Source organism: Bufo bufo, chromosome 7 (assembly GCF_905171765.1).
Source record: "Bufo bufo chromosome 7, aBufBuf1.1, whole genome shotgun sequence".
Lineage (NCBI taxonomy): Eukaryota > Metazoa > Chordata > Amphibia > Anura > Bufonidae > Bufo > Bufo bufo.
In genome coordinates, this window is record NC_053395.1 from 183,674,148 (window position 1) to 183,693,991 (window position 19,844).

Consider the following 19,844-nt stretch of genomic DNA (forward strand, 5'->3'; position numbering starts at 1 on the left):
CTGCACTGCAAACATGTAAGCTGCAACCTCATTGGTTGCTATGGGCAACTTCTCTGCACAAGGCTCGATCTATGTCTCCACCTGTGTAGACCCAGCCTAAAACCAAGAGGTGCGTTTTCCCCTAGCAACCAATAAAATCGCTGTTTGTTTTTTGTTTTTTTTACCTTCACTGCAACTATGAAATTTGCAACCTGTTTAGTTGCTATGGGCAACTGCCCTGCACCAGGCTTGATCTATGCGTCCACCTGGAATTGCTATTTAAGCAGTTGTCTACATCTACAACATACAACCTAGTAAAAAGAAATGAAATCCGTGTCCTCCCCCGGAGGGGGCTACACATCAATAGGGGAGAGCAAACTGGACATTAGACGTGACGAGAGGGAGCGAGGATTTCCTGTTGCCAGGACAACGCAGGCAGCCGCCAGCCTGACCGCCGCCTCTGTCTGAGGAGGTGAGTGAAGCTTGGTCATGTGGGGGGGAGCGAGCAAGCAAGATGGCGGCCGGGAACCAGAGGGATGCGGCGTGACTGCGATCCTATAGGGTCACCCATTCAGAGGGTGAGTCTCCCCCCGAGCAGCACCGGGTCCCCCCCTCCTCCTCCCCCCTTTATTAGCTCCTTTATGCAGACCGCGCGTCGCCGCTGTGTGTGAACAGTGCACCGCCCCGTGCCCTCCGCGCTGCGGGCAGCCCTGCCCATTGCTCCCCTGCACGGGGCATGTGTCACCTGGCTATGATGATGGATGCCCTGCTGCAGCACTGTAACTTTTATGTCTTGCAGTGATTTCCAGCACAACTTGAAGGAGTTACATTGCACTGAAACCTGCAAACAGCCCAAGATCTGAAGACTAGATCCCGACCGAGCCTGACAATGGCGATCACGTTGTTTGGTGAGTGGATTGTGATTTCTGGTGCCATCAGTAATGCCGGCTCTGGGGATCCTTCAGACATGCTTGTCTATTGTTTCCCCTCCAGGCACTGCCTATGGGCGTGTGCTCCTCAATTTGTCTGATCTGTTATTATAGGCCCATTAATGGTCAGTGATCGCTGGGTTACGGTGACCACGGCCACAGGTTACGTACCTCGCGACTCACGAGTTCGTATAACGCCCACTTATTATACCTGCCATCTCTGTATGGAGAGATGAGCTTCGTCTATACCTCCGGACGGTCAGAGGATGATCCGTTTCTGAATGATGGACTAATCATTGCGCAGTTTTAGGCCTCCTACACACGACCGCGTCCGTATTGCACGTTTTAGGGCTTATGCACACGACCGTATGTATTTTGCGGAACGGAAAAGCTGGCGCCTAATCAAACAGTCCTATCCTTGTCCATAATGCGGACAATAATAGGACATGTTCGTTTTTTTTTTTCGTAACGGACATACGGAAACGGAATGCACACAGAGTAGCTTCCGTTTTTTTGCGGACCCTTTGAAATGAATGGTTCTGCATACAGTCCGCAAAAAAAAACCGAACGGAACAGACACAGAAAGAAAATACGTTTGTGTGCATGAGCCCTTATACCACGGATCCGCAAAATACAGATACCCTCTGCATTTTCTTCACTCTCGGTACCAGAAATGACTCTTCGTGTCAGAATAGGATTTGTTCTAGAATTTGCGGAACGAACATAGGGTTGATGCGGACAGCACTTTGATGACATCCGTGCGCTATCCGTTTCTGTATATATATATATATATATATTATATTTTTTGCAGACCCATAGAAATGAATGGGTCCGTGTGCAATCCGCAAAGAAAAAAATAAATAAATGTGGATCGGACACAGATGCAAAATACGGTCATTTGTGCAAGCCACAGTCACACAGTCTGCGACATGGCTGCTACATTTTTATTATTTTTCTCGCATAAGCCCCATGCACACGACTGTATTTTTGGTCCTTATCCGATCCCCATTTTTTGCGGATCGGATACGGACCCATTAATTTCATCTGCAAAAAAAGCAGACCTCACCACGTGTACGTTCCGCCATTCCACAAAAAAGTCAGTTTTGCGGACAAGAATAGACATTTTTAACATAGGATGGGACGTGTGGAACAGGAAAATGTGGAAGACACACGGCCGGTGTCAGTGTTTTGCAGATCCTCAATTTGCGAACGGATACGGTTGTGCGCATTGGGGTAGATAGAGGTATAAGGCTACTTTCACACTTGCGTTTGTAATTCCGGTATTGGGATCCGGTAGAAGATCTCAATACCGCAATTAAATGGATCTGTCTTGATTTTGCACGTCAGGATGCATCCGTTCCATTAGGTTGCAGTTGTGTGAAATCAAAACGGAAAAAAACTGATCCGTCACTAAATATATTGAAAGTCAAAGGGTGACAGATCCGTTTTTTTAGGCTCCTAAAAAAAAAAACTGATCCGTCACCATTGACTAACATTGATTTCAGTGCCGGATCCGTTTTTATGACTGGACACAAAACTGCAACTTGCAGCGATTTTGTGTCCGGTCAGAAAACGGAATGCTGCCGGAACAGAAGACATCCCGATTAGTGTTGAGCGAACTTGTGTTTTAAGTTCGGCGTCTAAAGTTCGGGTTTGGGTTATCGAAGAATCGCGTTATGGTCCGTGGTAGCGGAATCCATAACGCCATTCTTCGATAACCCGAACTTTAGACGCCGAACTTAAAACACAAGTTCGCTCAACACTAATCCTGATGCATCCTGAACGGATCTCTTTCCATTCAGAATGCATGAGGACTAAACGGAACAGAATAATTTTTTTTCCCCAGTGTTGAGATCCTCTGCCGGAACTCAATACCGGAAAACAACAACGCAAGTGTGAAAGACATTAGACATTACGATAGAATCACAAAACGTGAATTACTTCATTTGTAGCCAATGGGCAGTTTAATTGGCAAATGATATTGTGACTGTCGCAATAATTCTGCCAGTGCTCAGTGTCGGAATGTTTATGTAACAAGTCTCATTGTCTGTGGATACTTCTATGTATTTATTTAGATACTTTTCTGAGACGAGGTACAACTAGGTAAGGGTACTTTCACACTAGCGTTAACGTTTTCCCTTACTGTATTGAGTTCCGTCATAGGGGCTCAATACCGGAAAAAACGCTTTAGTTTTATCCTAATGCATTCTGAATGGAGAGCGATCCGTTCAGGATGCATCAGTTCAGTCCCTTTTACGTTTTTTGGACGGAGAAAATACTGCAGCATGCTGCAGTTTTATCTCCGGCCAAAAATACTGAACACTTGCCGGAATGCCAGATCCGGCATTAATTTACTGCCATTAAGTGTTCCGGGGAAACGGATCCGGCTTTTCGGTCTGCGCATGCGCAGACCTTTAAAAATGCAAAAAATAATAATACCGGATCCGTTTTTCTGGATGACATCGGAGAGACGGATCCGGTTTTTCAATGCATTTGTCAGACGGATCCGGAAACAAATGCTATCCGTTTTCATACGGATTTCCGGATCCAGCAGGCAGTTCCAGGAACGGAACTGCCTGCCGGAATCCTCTAACACAAGTGTGAAAGTACCCTAAAACGAACCCAGGAAAGCTCTGTCGTGACCCCTAATTACTTATGCTCGGTCCACAAGTTTTCCATTCTTGGTAAAATAGTGTAGCAAATTAGGCTGTTCTGACCACCAAAAAGGAAAATTAGTAGGACAGAGCCACGGAAGACGGGTGATGTTACTCATTCGCTTCACCCTTTTTTCAGAACTAAGATTGTGTCCAAAAGAAAAACCTGGGAGTATAAAGCTTTAGGCCTCTTGCACACGGCCGTTGTGGGTCCGTTCCAACTTGAATTGATCCGTGATCCATCCGCACCGCAAAAAAATAGAACAAGTTCTATTTTTTTTTGCGGTGCGGAGAGACGGACAGAAACACCACGGAAGCACTCCGTAGTGCTTCTGTGGGGTTCCGATCCGTGCTTCCGTTCCGCATGTCCATGATTGCGGACCTATTCAAGTGAATGGTTCCGCATCCGTGATGCGGAGTTCACACGGGTCGGTGCCCGTATATTGCAGACCCGCCGTATGCGGGCTGCAATACGGCCACGGGCGCACAACGTTTGTGTGCAAGAGGCCTTATCCTGTTTCATCCTTTAGGCTGGTTTCACACAGAGGGACTAAAGTGTTTCCTCCACTATTGTGGCTAAAATAAAGTCACAAATTGTAATTTGTCACTTTTCCCTTGTCTCCTCACTTTTTAAGGGCTCTTTCAGGTGAGCGTGTCCTGTGCAGAAATCACGCTCCGTGTGTGAGCGCGATTCTCCCTTATGGACACTGCTTGTTTCTCGGGGGCGCACGGCATTATACTGATTTATAATGCTGTGTGTCTCTTCCCAATCTTGCTTCTAAAGAATTATACTGACATAAAACTGTCAGTATAATTCTGTAGATACGGGCTATGCAGAGACACACAACATTATAAATCAGTATAATGCCGTGCGCTCCTGAGAAACGAGCAGTATCCATAACGGAGAGCCACACTCGCACACGGCGCGTGATTTCCACACTGGACACTGTTATCTGAAAGAACCTGAAAAGTGGATGGGGCTTAGCGGGAGGGGCGTGGCCACCTGCGGCCCGCCAGACTTACTATCATCTACACCAGAAACTGGTGTAAATCTATGCCAGCTCATATCTTGGGTAGATTTGAAAGTCTGGCGCACAGACACGTGAGTCTTAGTATATACGCCCCATTGTTTTTCGTGGCATTTTTCAGCTCTTTTGTGTTTTTTGCATCTGCATTTTTGCAGGACATAGAAGTGTTTTTGTTTTTTTGTTTTTTTTTTGCAACTGGTGTTTTTGTTCATTAGGTGGCATTTTTTTGTTTTTTTTTGTCTTTCTTGCTTCTTTTAAAAAATGCAGCCTGTCTTTAGCAGTTTTTACCAACAGCCATAAGGAAAACGTTAGGGGTGAGACACACAGGGGGTCAGTCACCGTTGCTCCATGTAGAAAAATGGCAAATTTAGCAAAAGTGCTGTTTTGCAACCAGATTTGCAACTTTTTATTTTTCCAACACCCACGCCACTTTTCCAAAAAATAGGTCGGCTGTGGGCAAGAGAAGACAGGCCACAGGCGGGAGCGGCACAGACTGACTCATTTCATGTGCTCTAGAAAACTGGCGCACATTGCACCATAAATGTACTCCAGCTCGTGGCTGGAGTAGATTTCAGTTCTATCTTTTAGGTGTGTAATTATTATTAGGTTATGTCCGTATTTTAAGGGCCTCATGCGCTGACCGTGCCATGCATTGGTAACCCCAAATGCACAGTCACCGTCCGCGTGGCCTGTGCTGGCGGATGCAGACCCATTCAACTTGAATGGGTGCGCGATCTGTCTGCACCGCAAAAAAATAGAGCTTTTTTTTTTTTTTTTTCTTCGTTTAAGTGATACGGTGCGCACAAGATCGGTGCCCGTATATGTATGTATGTATGTATATATATATATATATATATATATATATATATATATATATATATTATTATATCGGACTCGCTGTTTGCAGGCCACAATACGGGCACAGCCGGCACGCGTTCGTGTGCATGAGCCCTAACTGAAGTGCTGTGATTTTTCAGGAAGCAAATCAGCAGCAATGTAGAGTACAAGTAAAGGGAATGAGATTTTAGCCAGGCAGCGTTCCGGTCATGCCCTCCGCATCCGTTGCTCCGTTCCGCAGCCCCGCAAAAAAAAAATAGAACATGTCCTATCCTTGTCCGTTTTGTGGACAAGAATAGGCATTTCTTTCATAGGGCAGAACGTACACAACTGGTATCCGTGTTTTGCAGATCCGCAATTTGCGGACCGCAAAATGTAGTACAATTGTGTGTATGAGGCCCAAGCGTAGAACTGCTTTAGTAGCCCATAGCAACCAATCGGACATCACAGTTAATTTCTTAGCTTAGCTCTGATTGGTTGCTATGGGCTACTAAGACCGTTTTACTCGTAGGCAGTTTTGATAAATGAGGCCCCTGGGGTCAGATCAGGTGGGAGAGTATGCCTGCACCGTCGCATCATTGGAGAAACCATGCTGATTTCACTAAGTTTTATTGCGGGCGGCTGCATTTTAGGGTCTGTTTTCAGCTGATAAACACCCAGGGGCACATTTATTAAGTGACTATTTTAGCCTAAAAATAGTCGCAATACCCCTTTTTAACTGGCCGTGCGACAATATTTAGCCGCAAGGCTGGTTTTACACCGTGTTTTCCAGTTGTGAGGGACGGGGGCATGTTGGAGGCCGGGACTCCAACCCCGCCAAATTTACTAACTTTTACGTGGAAAGACCGCTCTAATTTATTAGAATAAAAAATTAGACAAATCTTGCGTTGGCACAGTGGGTAAACTAAGACCGGCGTAAAAAGCCGGTCTTAGTGAATGTGCCCCCCAGACTTGCTGTGAATCTACTAATCCAAACTTTCTCCGTTGACTCGCTGGGGGGGGGGGGGGGTCTGGGTGTTACAGTATTATGTCCCTCTGACACCAGCTATACGGCGAGAGCGCCTTACGTAGACCAGACTTCGATAACGAGGATAAAATGACCCCCATGCTGTATATTGCTTTAGTATCTGTGTCATTAGGATGGACAGGTATCGTCGGGGGATGTTTGTTACATGTGATTTACATTTGAATCAGGCTAATTGAATATAAATGACATGACGCCCATATTATACATATATAATGGACTGTCCGGTTTATGGAGTAAATGCAGTTTATAGAAGTGTAATTTTAGAAGGGAACTCTATCTGTTTAGACTTTTGCTGTGATGAATGGGATTCCATTTAGGGGTGAGAGATCAATGCACAGGCAGATGTCGGCTGAGAAAAGGAACTACTGAATATTTAATTGTATAGCGGCAGAGCCCCACAGCGCAGTAATACGGGGCTTATCAAAGAGAATTGCACCAGAAAACCATTGTTCATTGTTTTGGGGGAAAGCTTGGAGATAAGGTTATGGCCATTACGGCTCCCATGATGATTGCCACTCAGCTTTCCCTGCTCCCTGAATGTCAGATTTTCTTATTTTATGGGGTAATGCATTCACTTCTTCCATAACTAGATAAAAAACGATGTCGATTTTCTGTTCATACGTCTTGCAAAATAGGGTGTGAGCCTGTGTGGGAGCTCTGATATCAGCCATGTTGGTGGTTCCCCAGTTTTCTCCTAAATAAATGACTACGGGTGACCGCACACAATGCTTGCGAATTTCATGCGGAAAAAACGTAGTGTAATACAGCCCCAGCAAAGTGTATGAGATCATGTACACTTTGCTTTTTTCTTGGGTGCTGAAATTGACCTGCTCTACGGACTTTGAAATCTGCAGCATGCCAGCTGTTGTTGCATTTTTCGTCTTCAGATTTCGCCCTTTTTCAATGGAAGGGTGAGATCCTCAGAAAATCTGCATCAAATCCGCATAAAAAAACCACAGCAAAAGTGCAATAAATAGTGCAGATTTATGTGTTTTAGGTGCGGATTTCTTGTGGATTTTCTGCACACAAATCTGTACCGTGTGTGCAGCCACCCTAAAGGCGGGTTTACATGTCCCGATGTTACAGCCGATTGTCAGGAAGGAAGCGTTCCTTCCCGACAGTCAGCTGCTCGTTCAGTGAAGGAGAGCGCTGCATTTACATTGCTATTGCGATCCCTCGTCCCCATACAGAATCATGGTTTCTGGGCAGCAGATCGCAGTTTACACGGCACGATCTGCTGCCCACAAACAATGATTGATGTGCCTGCATGAACGAGGGGATCACCCGATGAACGAGCGGGCGATCGGCACCAAATTTAGATCGCCAGATTATCAGGAACGAGCATTTGTAGGAATGGTCGTTCCTCGTGATCTGCCTGAAAATCGGGCTGTGTAAATTCACCTTAAGGCCTGTATTGACCAATTTCTGTCCAATCAGACCAATAGTTGGTGTGTATAACAAAAGATCACTTTTTCGGCCGATACTAGCCTGCGGTGGCCATCAAGGATGATTTTGCAACGATAATAATGCAAAATGGTCTGAATCGTATGGCCAGCTTGCAGGCCACCTAACATAGGATAGGTCATCAATATCAGATCGATGGAGGTCCAATACATGTCACCCCATCAGCTGTTAGCGGCAGCTGTGGTTCTGGAAGTAAGCAGTGTATACACTGTTGTGGCTGCTCGCCGGTGGTGAAGATCATTTCCATTCACGTGGTGAAACCCCACGACCCCTGTAGTCAGCTGATTTCCAAAGGAGCCCCCAACGATCTGATATTGTATATCCAGGAAAGCACATTCAGGCAAGCTCATGTCCACTGATTTCTGTACCGGACTGACTGCTGGTAATGCGTTTCATGATCCAATTCTTTATTTTACTCACCAGTGTGTCTGGTGTTTCTAGTAGAAAGCAGCGTGGTCTTATGGAGTAAGATGCCACTCGAAACGTATGGTTGTACAGTAGTTGTTGAGCACTTATTCTATGAGTCGTGTCTTACAATTAATCTAGAAATGAGAATTCAGCCAAACATGTCCTTTCTGGTACAGAAGATGTCCTTATGGATCCTTATCTCATGCACAGATGTCACCAGCTTGTGGCATATGTGCCATAGCTTGTGCGGATCTTACTCCAGATGCTTAAGGCTTGTTTTAGATGTGCTGAAATGGTCAGAGTATTATGTTAGGTTAGTGTGCAGTATTGTACGGTTTACTGGGGAGTAAGAAGGGCATTTTCTTTTGATAGGTTGGCTAGTTATAGTTGGAAAACTGTTGGCTTCTCTCATGCTTCTCGTGTTAGGACCTTGAAATAGTCACTAGCTTTTTAACAAAGCTTGCATAAATCGATAGTATGGGTAAACATAAGAAACTTTGTAATATATCTTGTCAGAGAAAAATGCCTCTTTCTCCACTTATCAGCCCCCACCCCCCCCCACTTCCAAATGTACAAGGTGGTGGTCTGTTGACTCACTAAAGAATCAGATTACATGTTGACCATAGAACTTTATAGAGGAAGAAGTGAACTGATGGTTCATCTTATTGTCACAAGACAGAAAATGTTATCTCTGTGGAGAAAGAGGCATATTTCTGTGGTAAGAAATCAGTTTTTTTTTTGTCCTTTGTCTCATCCTTATTCCACGGACACGGCTCAGCTGAAAATTTTATTTTTAGAGCATCTGCTACCAATGGTCCGTGAAAAATCACCTACAGAACACAGATGCCATCCATGTTGTGTCAGTGGTTTTTGCTGACCCACAGGATTTAATGAGCATGTTTGGTCCACACCACGGACCAAAATAGTTAGTCTCCGTCCGTGGTCCTTCCACTGTCCCACAGTCACCGGAAAACCATGATGTGTGAACAAGCATGTTAAAGTCAATGGGTACGTGTGCTCTCCATGGAGAACACAGGCAGCACACATCCATGATGCACTGAAATGTGAACCAGGCCTTAGGACTAGCGTTGAGCGAACTTGTGGTTTCAAGTTCGGCGTACAAGGTTCGGGTCATCTAAGAATTCCATTAAAGATTCCGCTACCACGGATCATAACTTACTACTTAGGACTTTAGAAAAGCAGGTGAATAGTCAACGTGGGAGTGTTGTAAGTGGCCATATTGGGCTACCACTATGCTTTCTCGCAACCTGAGGTTCTTTCAGAATGATAGGTTGTCTCCAGGCCTTTACGTATGGTCAACGGCTCTCCTCCTCCTCTCCACGCAGCGTCCTCGTGTTTCTCAAGGTCTTTTGGGATTATCTAATTATTTGGATGTTTTTGCCTGACAGTTTCTGAAATCCATCTTTAGGTTGTGTGTTTTTCTCTCTCGTTTGCTGCGGCTTCCTTAGTGTTTCCTTTTCTGCTCTCCGCTCACCCAGCAAGGGAAGGGTGAGTGAAAGTTTTCAGGTTGTATTGAATTGACAGGAAAGGAAGTGCTGATGCAAGCTGAAAAATAACAGACCCCGAGCACAAGGCGGGAGGTTATATAATCTAGCGGTAAATCAGATTATTTCCTCCAGTTTCCGTCCTGCAGGGAGCTGTGAATTTTCTTTTTTCATTGTCCGCGATCGGCCGCGATTATCAGGTTTGTTAGGAAGTTGCATAAACGGCCATTCCCCATATATACTTATTATCCAGTTTTCTCCCAGGACAGTCCCATAATAAATTGGCAGGGATTCCAGATTATTCAGTGCCTGCCATTCAGTCAGCAGACTGCAGGCCGACCTTTACAGCAGCCTGTGGAGTTCTGCTGACATGTCGGGGTTAGGCTGGGTTCACATCAGCTCTTCATTTTCCATCCTTCTGATCCACTAGAACAGGCATCCTCAAACTGCGGCCCTCCAGCTGTTGCAAAACTATAACTCCCAGCATGCCCGAACAGCCTACAGGTGTCCAGCCTACAGCAGGGCATTGTGGGAGTTGTAGTTTTACAACAGCTGGAGGGCCGCAGTCTGAGGATGCCTGCCCTAGAAGAACAGAAAGAAAAAAGAAAAAAAACGGATCCTGTGACAAAAACGGATTCTGAGCATCCGTTATAAACATTTTGCATTCGTTTTAGCCATTTCTGTATGAGATCCACTTTTTTTCAGCTGCCACTTAAGACAACCACCTTTAAAAATGAAAGTCTGACTGTCAATCAGCCGGGCTGGCTTTATCACCACAATGAGTTACCGTGAGGACCCAACCAACCCCTCTAAGAAGCTGACAGGAAGGTTTTTTTGCAGACTGTATACGGAACCATTCATTTCAATGGGTCCGCAAAAAAACCCGGAAGTTATTCCGTATTTCCGTTCTGCAAAAAAATAGAACATGTCCTATTGTCCGCATTACGGACAAGGATAGTATTGTTCTATTAGGGGCCAGCTGTTCCGCAACGCACACGGACGTCATCAGTATTTTTTGCGGACCGCAAAATACACACGGTCGTGTGCATGAGGCCTTATATTGATGGCCTTTCCTCAGGATAGGTCATCAATATCTGATTGTTACACCTGGCATCCATGGTGATCAGTTGTTTGGCCACGGGGCTCAGTTGAGTGCTGCAGCCTCCTTAGAGCGTACCAAGCACAGCGCCATACATTGTATAGTGGCTGTGCTTGGTATTGCAGCCCCGGCCCATTCACTTGAATGGGACTAAGATGCAAATAGGCCATGTGACTGATGAACGTGACCTCATTGGCCTAGGAAGCAGCGCAGTCTCTTCAAACAGCTATGTAACAGGGGTACTGGGTGTAGGACCCCCAGCGATCAGATATTGATGACCTATACTGACGATAGGCCATCAATATCTAACTGCTGGAAAAACCCCTTTAATTTCTCGAATTTATTGGTAAGAAGGCATCTCCTTGTTAGAAGGCCGTTTACAGGGGCCGAGAATTAAACAGATCATCGCTAACGAGAGTTCATAGTAATGCTTGTTAGCGATGATCTGGCGGTATAATAAATGCACCGCTGACTACCTGATGAACGAGCGAAACGCAGGTTCATCGGGAAATTGGATCGTTTTTGCAGTACAAAAAAAATCCTTGTTTCCCGGTGGCAGATTGTGCCGTGTAAACACGATCTCCTGCCGGCAAACAACGAGACAATATGGGGACGAGTAATGGCACTAGCGATCACTGCTCCCCATACTCTGGAGGAGATCGCCGCATGTAAATTCACCGGTCTCCTCCACTAGCGATCAGTAGATTATCGGGAAGGAGCTGCTTGTACATCGTCCCGCCTAAAGGGACCTTAAGAAGGCAATACTGATAAGATTATATTATGTAACATGGTACAGCAGCCGTATAGTAATGTACCGCCATTTCAGGTTGCACTCGTCATGTCAGTCAGCCCAGACGTAACGTACAAGGCGCTTTCTGTCAGGGGGGGGGGGGGGGGGGCTTGCATTCAGTGGGTGCATTAGTGCTCGCTAGTTCACCAGTAATTACAGCCTCCATTAGATGTCCTCATTATAGACGTCTCAGGGTCTCTTTAAGGGAGGTGGAAGGGCTGTACAAGGTCGCCGCTATTGAACGGTCTTGTTGTCTGGAATAATCGATGACTCCGGCCGGTCGCGCGGCTTTGTGCTCGGTGAGGGCCTTCTCTTTGGGGTGTTTCTGGCTTCATGTGATGTAGCACAGTTAGTTATTTGAATTCCATTTCATTTCATGCTTGAGTCGTCTCCTCTGCAGTTGTGACCACAGTAAATGACAGATCTTCTGAGATCACTGGCGTCGGCAGAAGGCTTTGTGCTCCGTGTTACACTTAGTGGACGGCAGCCAAGAGCTGAGCGATGATGTTGTCTGCTTTTATGTGTTTTCATGGATAATTTTTTTTTTTATCCGTGAAAACACATTTTCATGGATATTTTAACTTCCCTCGAAGCCTACTTTATGAATTCTCAAGACAAAGGTCAATTCCTAGAGCAGTATTTTATTATCTTACAATGTCTCCTTCTGCTTCTACATCCGCTGCTTTACTTTTCTCTACCAGTTTCCTTTCAGTAGTACATTCGCTTTCATGTAGCCATTGTAGTAAAATTGCAGTATATGTTTTTAAAGGGATTTTCCAGTTTGGACAACCCATATCTGTTATATTAGGGCTTATGGCCGTAAAAGGGCATTCTGCGTTCAGGACCCTCCTCTATTAGCCAGAGTAATAACCTTTAATTGGGAACTTTTCACAGTGAACATGGTGTCTGAGCTGAAGGCAGCAGGTTATAGCGGGAGGAGCTGAGCAGATTGATATATAGATTTATGGGAAAAGATTCAGTAGAACTTGTAATTTATTAATTTAAATTCCTGCTCATTTTGATCTTTGAAGTCCAGGAGGCGGAGCTATCAGTGATTGACAGCCTTCCCTCTATGACTATGTACAGGGAGAGCTGTCAATCACTGATAGGACCGCCTCCTGGACTGCAAAGCCCAGAATGAGCAGGAATTTAAATGAATAAATTATAAGTTTTGCTAATTTTTTTCCCCATAAATCTATCTATCAGTCTGCTCAGCTCCTCCTGCTCTATAACATGCTGCCTGCTTTTATTTTGCATTTTCATGGTGACGAGTTCCCTTTAATATACTTAGGCTACTTTCACACTTGCGGCAGAGTGATCCGGCAAGCAGTTCCGTCAAAACGTATGCCAACTGATGGCATTTGTAAGACTGATCAGGGTCCTGATCAGTCTTAAAAATGCCTGATCAGTCAGAAAAATGTGTCATCCGGCAAAACGGATCCGGCATTTATTTTTTGCGCAGACCGGAAGGACGGATCCGGCATTCAGGCAAGTCTTCAGTTCTTTGGCCGGAGATAAAACCGTAGCATGCTGCGGTTTTATCTTTGTCCTGATCAGTTAAAAAGACTGAACTGAAGACATCCTGATGCATCCTGAACGGATTGCTCTCCATTCAGAATGCATGGGGATATGCCTGATCAGTTATTTTCCGCTATTGAGATCCTAGGACGGAACTCTATGCCGGAAAAGAAAAACGCAAGTGTGAAAGTACTCTAACCAATGTTTTAGTTGGTAAATTTGGGGCATCACCCCCAGAAACTCCCCAAGCACACAGCACACAATGCTACCAGGATAGGTCATCAATATCTGATCGGCAGTGGTCCGACACCCGGGACCCCCGCCGATCAGCTGTTTAACAAGGAGGCGGCACTCCATGCTAGCACTGCTTTATCGTCATTACTCTACACGGCGGTGTAGTGTAACTACAAGTACTCGCTCCATTCAAGTGAATGGAGCGAGTACTTGGGATTACACTGCATTTCCGAGAAGAAGTGCAGTGGAATGACGAGGAAGTGGAGCTCGCGCTTTTCAAACAGCTGGTCGGCGGGCGTCCTGGGTGTCGGCCCTGCTGATTAGATATTGATGACCTATCCTGATGATAGGTCGTCAATATAAATAACCAGACATACCCCTTTAACGTTTTGCATTGGGGCCCAAGATCTTCAAGCTACAATTCTGCATGTAATACATCATTTGAGGACCAACTATTCCTTTGCCTGGTGACAGCTGCTTGTGGGCTGTAAGATGATCCGACCTCCCCTCTCCCAAAGCCCACATTCTCGGGGACCCTTGCAGTGGGAGACTTCTCCTCCGACCTCTAATGCACCTTCCTTTCCACCAGTGACACTGATCCCCCTGTCATGGTTGCTGATGCGAAGTGTCGCTTTGGTGTCCTGTTGTTGTAGCAAATGCAGGAACTGTTCCTGATGCTCCAGAGTTTGGTAGGAAGTATAATGGTTTACAGCCTCCAAAAAATCCTTATCTTTATGATTAGATACAGAGCAGAATGAACATGCGGTTACAAAGGAAAAAAATCTTTTGATTGTCAAACGGCCATAACTTGCCCATACATATAAGTATGACTGATACGGCCAGGGGGGTCAGTGCATGCAGTGGTTTGTGCCATGAAAGCTGGAGAATAACTGCCTATAACTGTCTCTCAGCTGTCCCTTTACCTGCCTGTAGTAATATCCCCAGCTCCAAATCTTGATCATGCTTCTTCATCTTACAATTGAGTCGGGTATTATTTTTATGTGGCCATTATTACCGTAGGTGTCTCCAGCAGCCGTCTACCTGCAAACTAGATTGTGCACTGACCGATGGCAGCGTGTGCACCTGACTGTGTACATACTGATGGCCACATATTCACCAAACTGTGGACTGACTGGCAGTGTGTGCATGAGACTGTGGACTGACCAACAGTAGCGTGTGCCTTAGACGGTGGACTGACCGATGGCAGCGGGTGCCTTAGACGGTGGACTGACCGATGGCAGCATGTGCCTAAGGGTCCATTCACACGTCCGTTGTTTCTTTCCTGATCTGTTCTGTTTTTTGCGGAACAGATCTGGACCAGATCTGTACCCATTCATTTTCAATGGGTCTTGAAAAAAAATCTGACATTGAGCTGTCCGATTTTTTTTCAGGACCCATTGAAAATGAATGGGTACAGATCTGGTCCAGATCTGTTCCGCCAAAAACGGAACAGATCAGGAAAGAAACAACGGACGTGTGAATGGACCCTTAGACGGTGGACTGACCGATGGCAGGGTGTGCATTAGACGGTGGACTGACCGATGGCAGGGTGTGCATTAGACGGTGGACTGACCGATGGCAGGGTGTGCATTAGACGGTGGACTGACCGATGGCAGGGTGTGCATTAGACGGTGGACTGACCGATGGCAGGGTGTGCATTAGACGGTGGACTGACCGATGGCAGGGTGTGCATTAGACGGTGGACTGACCGATGGCAGGGTGTGCATTAGACGGTGGACTGACCGATGGCAGGGTGTGCATTAGACGGTGGACTGACCGATGGCAGGGTGCGCATTAGACGGTGGACTGACCGATGGCAGGGTGCTCCTTAGACGGTGGACTGACCGATGGCAGGGTGCGCCTTAGACGGTGGACTGACCGATGGCAGCGTGCGCCTTAGACGGTGGACTGACCGATGGCAGCGTGCGCCTTAGACGGTGGACTGACCGATGGTAGCGTGCGCCTTAGACGGTGGACTGACCGATGGCAGCGTGCGCCTTAGACGGTGGACTGACCGATGGCAGCGTGCGCCTTAGACGGTGGACTGACCGATGGCAGCGTGCGCCTTAGACGGTGGACTGACCGATGGCAGCGTGCGCCTTAGACGGTGGACTGACCGATGGCAGCGTGCGCCTTAGACGGTGGACTGACCGATGGCAGCGTGCGCCTTAGACGGTGGACTGACCGATGGCAGCGTGCGCCTTAGACGGTGGACTGACCGATGGCAGCGTGCGCCTTAGACGGTGGACTGACCACAGCATTTCCGGTCTCTAGACTCTGGCTACCTTCGTCCAGTAGGGGCAGCGCAGGAGCTTACTGCCCTGAGCTTATGGCTGAGCACTTGGATTCACCTGGACTGTATTCCCTTGTGATTTTAAATTCTTCCCTCCTCGTCATCCCGTAGCCGATGACAAAAGTTGTACGTTAGTCGCATGTCCATAACTAATTATCACTTGTGTGGCACATGCTTGTGTGGCCCCCGCTTTCAGGATTTCAGGGCAGTGACAGGCTGGACAAAACCCTGTTGTTGCAGTGAATGGTTCTAGGGCAGCCAGCTGCTTCCACCCGCTGCTGAATGCATGGCACTGGACGGCTCCATCCCCCATGATGTATCGGTACTGCAGGGAGGAAGAGCGCGCACACGCTGTCACACTCTTACAGCAGCAGTGACACCCCCCCCCCCCCCCCCTCATGCAGCAGCCATCACTTGTGCTTGTGAGGGATAGATAGGGGTCTCCTCCCAGGAAGGCAAAGTAGGATGATGGGGACTGGCAGGAGACTTATTACTTATACCTTCAATTGAATGGCACTGAGTATTACGAGCATAGTGCCTGGACGGTGGTGGCACTGTGCAGGTAAGTATCCGCAGCCTTCTAAGATTGCATCTCTTGGTCCCTACTTCTAGCTATGCCCCCGTCAGTCTGTATTTCTTCGAGCACCACCACTTACAGGACCTGTCACCTTTCCTGACATGTCTGTTATATTAGTTACTTGCATTCCCCATGTAAATATCAATTCTGGAGCATTTAATCTTATGACTCTGTTGTACCATTCCTTTATTATTCCTCCTAGAAGTTATGAACAAAGTACAAGCATTTTGCAGTAAATGTCCAGATGGATGTTACCAGTTTGGGGCGGTGTGCTGGCAGTGTCAGACCGTGCAGGGGCTCACCCCTAACTGGTAACACCCATCTGGACATTCACTACAAAATTCTAGTAATTCTTTTATTACTTCTAGCAGGAATAATAAAGAAAATGCACAACATAGAGTCATAAGAATAGATGCTCCAGAATTGACATTACATGGGGGAATGCAAGTAGTCACAAAAACAGACACGTCAGGAGAGGGGACAAGTCCTCTTTAACCCGTCATTATATTAGGTTGTCCTAAATGTGTCCATAGGATAAAAATACAGGGATCTTCTTTCACCTTTGTCCATTGGGACCCTCTTTTTATATGTTACTGATCTCTACCTTGCTTTTGTTCGTATGTATTTGATTTAATATTACATAGTAACATAGTTTATAAGGCCAAAAAAAAGACATCTGTCCATCCAGTTCGGCCTGTCATCCTGCAAGTTGATCCAGAGGAAGGCAAAAAAACCTGTGAGGTAGAAGCCAATTTTCCGCACTTAAAGGGCTTCTTTTTTTTGCTTAATAATAACCCCTACACTGCGATTTATCCATACATAAGTAAAATAAGAATTTTGGTTCAGTAGAATTTGCTAAAACCCTATTTTTATAATATGTAAATTACCTTGCTGGTAGCAGCCGCATCCTCCGATGGTAATGACGCCCCCTCTGCTTGTTGATTGACAGGGCCAGCGGACGGGATCTTTCTCCGCTGGCCCTGCCTGTTTTCATTCAATATCTGGCGCCTGCGCCGCGGCCGTACCTATCTTCAATCGGCGCAGGCGCACTGAGAGGTGGCCACTCAATCGGCCGCTTCATCCTCAATGCGCCTGCGCCGGGTGTAGATGTGACGTCATCGGCGCAGGCGCATTGAGGATGAAGCGGCCGAGTGAGTGGCCGCCTCTCAGTGCGCCTGCGCCGATTGAAGATAGGTACGGCCGCGGCGCAGGCGCCAGATATTGAATGAAAACAGGCAGGGCCAGCGGAGAAAGATCCCGTCCGCTGGCCCTGTCAATCAACAAGCAGAGGGGGCGTCATTACCATCGGAGGATGCGGCTGCTACCAGCAAGGTAGCAAGGTAATTTACATATTATAAAAATAGGGTTTTAGCAAATTCTACTGAACCAAAATTCTTATTTTACTTATGGATAAATCGCAGTGTAGGGGTTATTATTAAGCAAAAAAAAAAAAAAAAACGGTTTAGTGGGCTGACAGAAGCCCTTTAAGGGGAAAAAAAAAATTCCTTCCCGACTCCAATCAGGCAATCAGAATATCTCCCTGGATCAACGACCCCTCTCTAGTAGCCATAGCCTGTAATATTATTACACTCCAGAAATACATCCAGGCCCCTCTTGAATTCCTTTATTGTACTCCCCATCACCACCTCCTCAGGCAGAGAGCTCCATAGTCTCACTGCTCTTACCGTAAAGAATCCTTTTCTATGTTTGTGTACAAACCTTCTTTCCTCCAGACGCAGAGGATGTCCCCTCGTCACAGTCACAGTCCTGGGGATAAATAGATAATGGGAGTGATCTCTGTACTGACCCCTGATATATTTATACATAGTTATTAGATCTCCCCTCAGTCGTCTTTTTTCTAAAGTGAATAACCCTAATTTTGATAATCTTTCAGGGTACTGTAGTCCCCCCATTCCAGTTATTACTTTAGTTGCCCTCCTCTGGACCTTCTCCAGCTCTGCTATGTCTGCCTTGTTCACAGGAGCCCAGAACTGTACACAGTACTCCATGTGTGGTCTGACTACCGATTTGTAAAGTGGTAGGACTATGTTCTCATCACGGGCATCTATGCCCCTTTTGATGCAACCCATTATCTTATTGGCCTTGGCAGCAGCTGCCTGACACTGGTTTCTACAGCTTAGTTTGCTGTTCACTAAAATTCCTAGATCCTTTTCCATGTCAGTGTTACCGAGTGTTTTACCATTTAGTATGTACGGGTGACTTGCATTTTTCCTTCCCATGTGCATAACCTTACATTTGTCAGTGTTAAACCTCATCTGCCACTTCTCTGCCCAAGCCTCCAATCTATCCAGATCCCTCTGTAGTAGTATACTGTCCTCTTCCGTGTTAATTACTTTACACAGTTTAGTGTCATCTGCGAAAATTGATACTTTACTATGCAAGCCTTCTACAAGATCATTAATAAATATATTGAAGAGAATAGGGCCCAATACTGACCCCTGAGGTACCCCACTAGTGACAGTGACCCAATCTGAGTGTGTACCGTTAATAACCACCCTCTGTTTTCTATTACTGAGCCAGTTACTTACCCACATACAGACGTTTTCTCCCAGTCCGAGCATTCTCATTTTATATACTAACCTTTTATGCGGTACAGTGTCAAATGCTTTGGAGAAGTCCAGATATACGACATCCATTGATACGCCGCTGTCAAGTTTAGAACTTACCTCCTCATAGAAACTGATTAGTTTGGCATGACCGATCCCTCACGAAGCCATGCTGATATGGCGTTATTTGCTTATTTCCGTTGAGATGCTCTAACATAGCATCTCTCAGAAAACCTTCAAACAGTTTACCCACAACAGATGTTAAACTTACCGGCCTATAGTTTCCGGGCTCTGTTTTTGGACCATTTTTGAATATTGGCACCACATATGCCACGCGCCAATCCTGTGGGACATTCCCTGTCAGTATAGAGTCCGCAAATATCAGAAATAAGGGTCTGGCTATGACATTACTTAATTCCCTTAGGATACGGGGGTGTATGCCATCCGGTCCTGGCGATTTGTCTATTTTAATCTTTTTAAGACGCCGCTGTACTTCTTCCTGGGTCAGACAGGACACTTTTAATGGGGAATTTACTTTTACATTCAGCATTTCATCTGACAGTTTATTTTCCTCAGTGAATACATTGGAGAAAAAAATATTTAACAGCTTTGCTTTCTCCTCATCGCTCTCTGCAACTTCCCCCTCATTACTCTGTAAAGGGCCGACACCTTCAGATTTATACTTTTTACCATTTAGGCTCGGTCTACACGACGACATTTGTCGCGCGACATTTTGTTGCACTAATGTCGCGCGACAATTTTTATAATGGCAGTCTATGGTGTCTCACTGCAACATGCAACATGCTGCGACTGCGACGCAACAGTCGCAGAAAATCCATTCGAGATGGATTTTTCTGCGACTGTTGCGTCGCAGTCGCAGCATGTTGCAGTGCGACACCATAGACTGCCAGTATAAAAATTGTTGCCGACATTGG

At 46.1% G+C, this 19,844-nt stretch overlaps 1 protein-coding gene across 1 annotated transcript in view; it reads left to right on the forward strand.

Moving 5' to 3' along the window:
- Positions 1-474: 474 nt before the first annotated feature.
- Positions 475-19,844, forward strand: part of CHN1 (chimerin 1) — a 104,289-nt gene continuing 84,919 nt past the window's right edge. The window contains exons 1-2 of the mRNA XM_040439630.1: positions 475-557; positions 779-887. Of these exons, the coding sequence (XP_040295564.1) occupies positions 869-887 (19 nt within the window). The 5' untranslated portion in view covers positions 475-557; positions 779-868. The remainder of the gene's footprint in view (positions 558-778; positions 888-19,844) is intronic.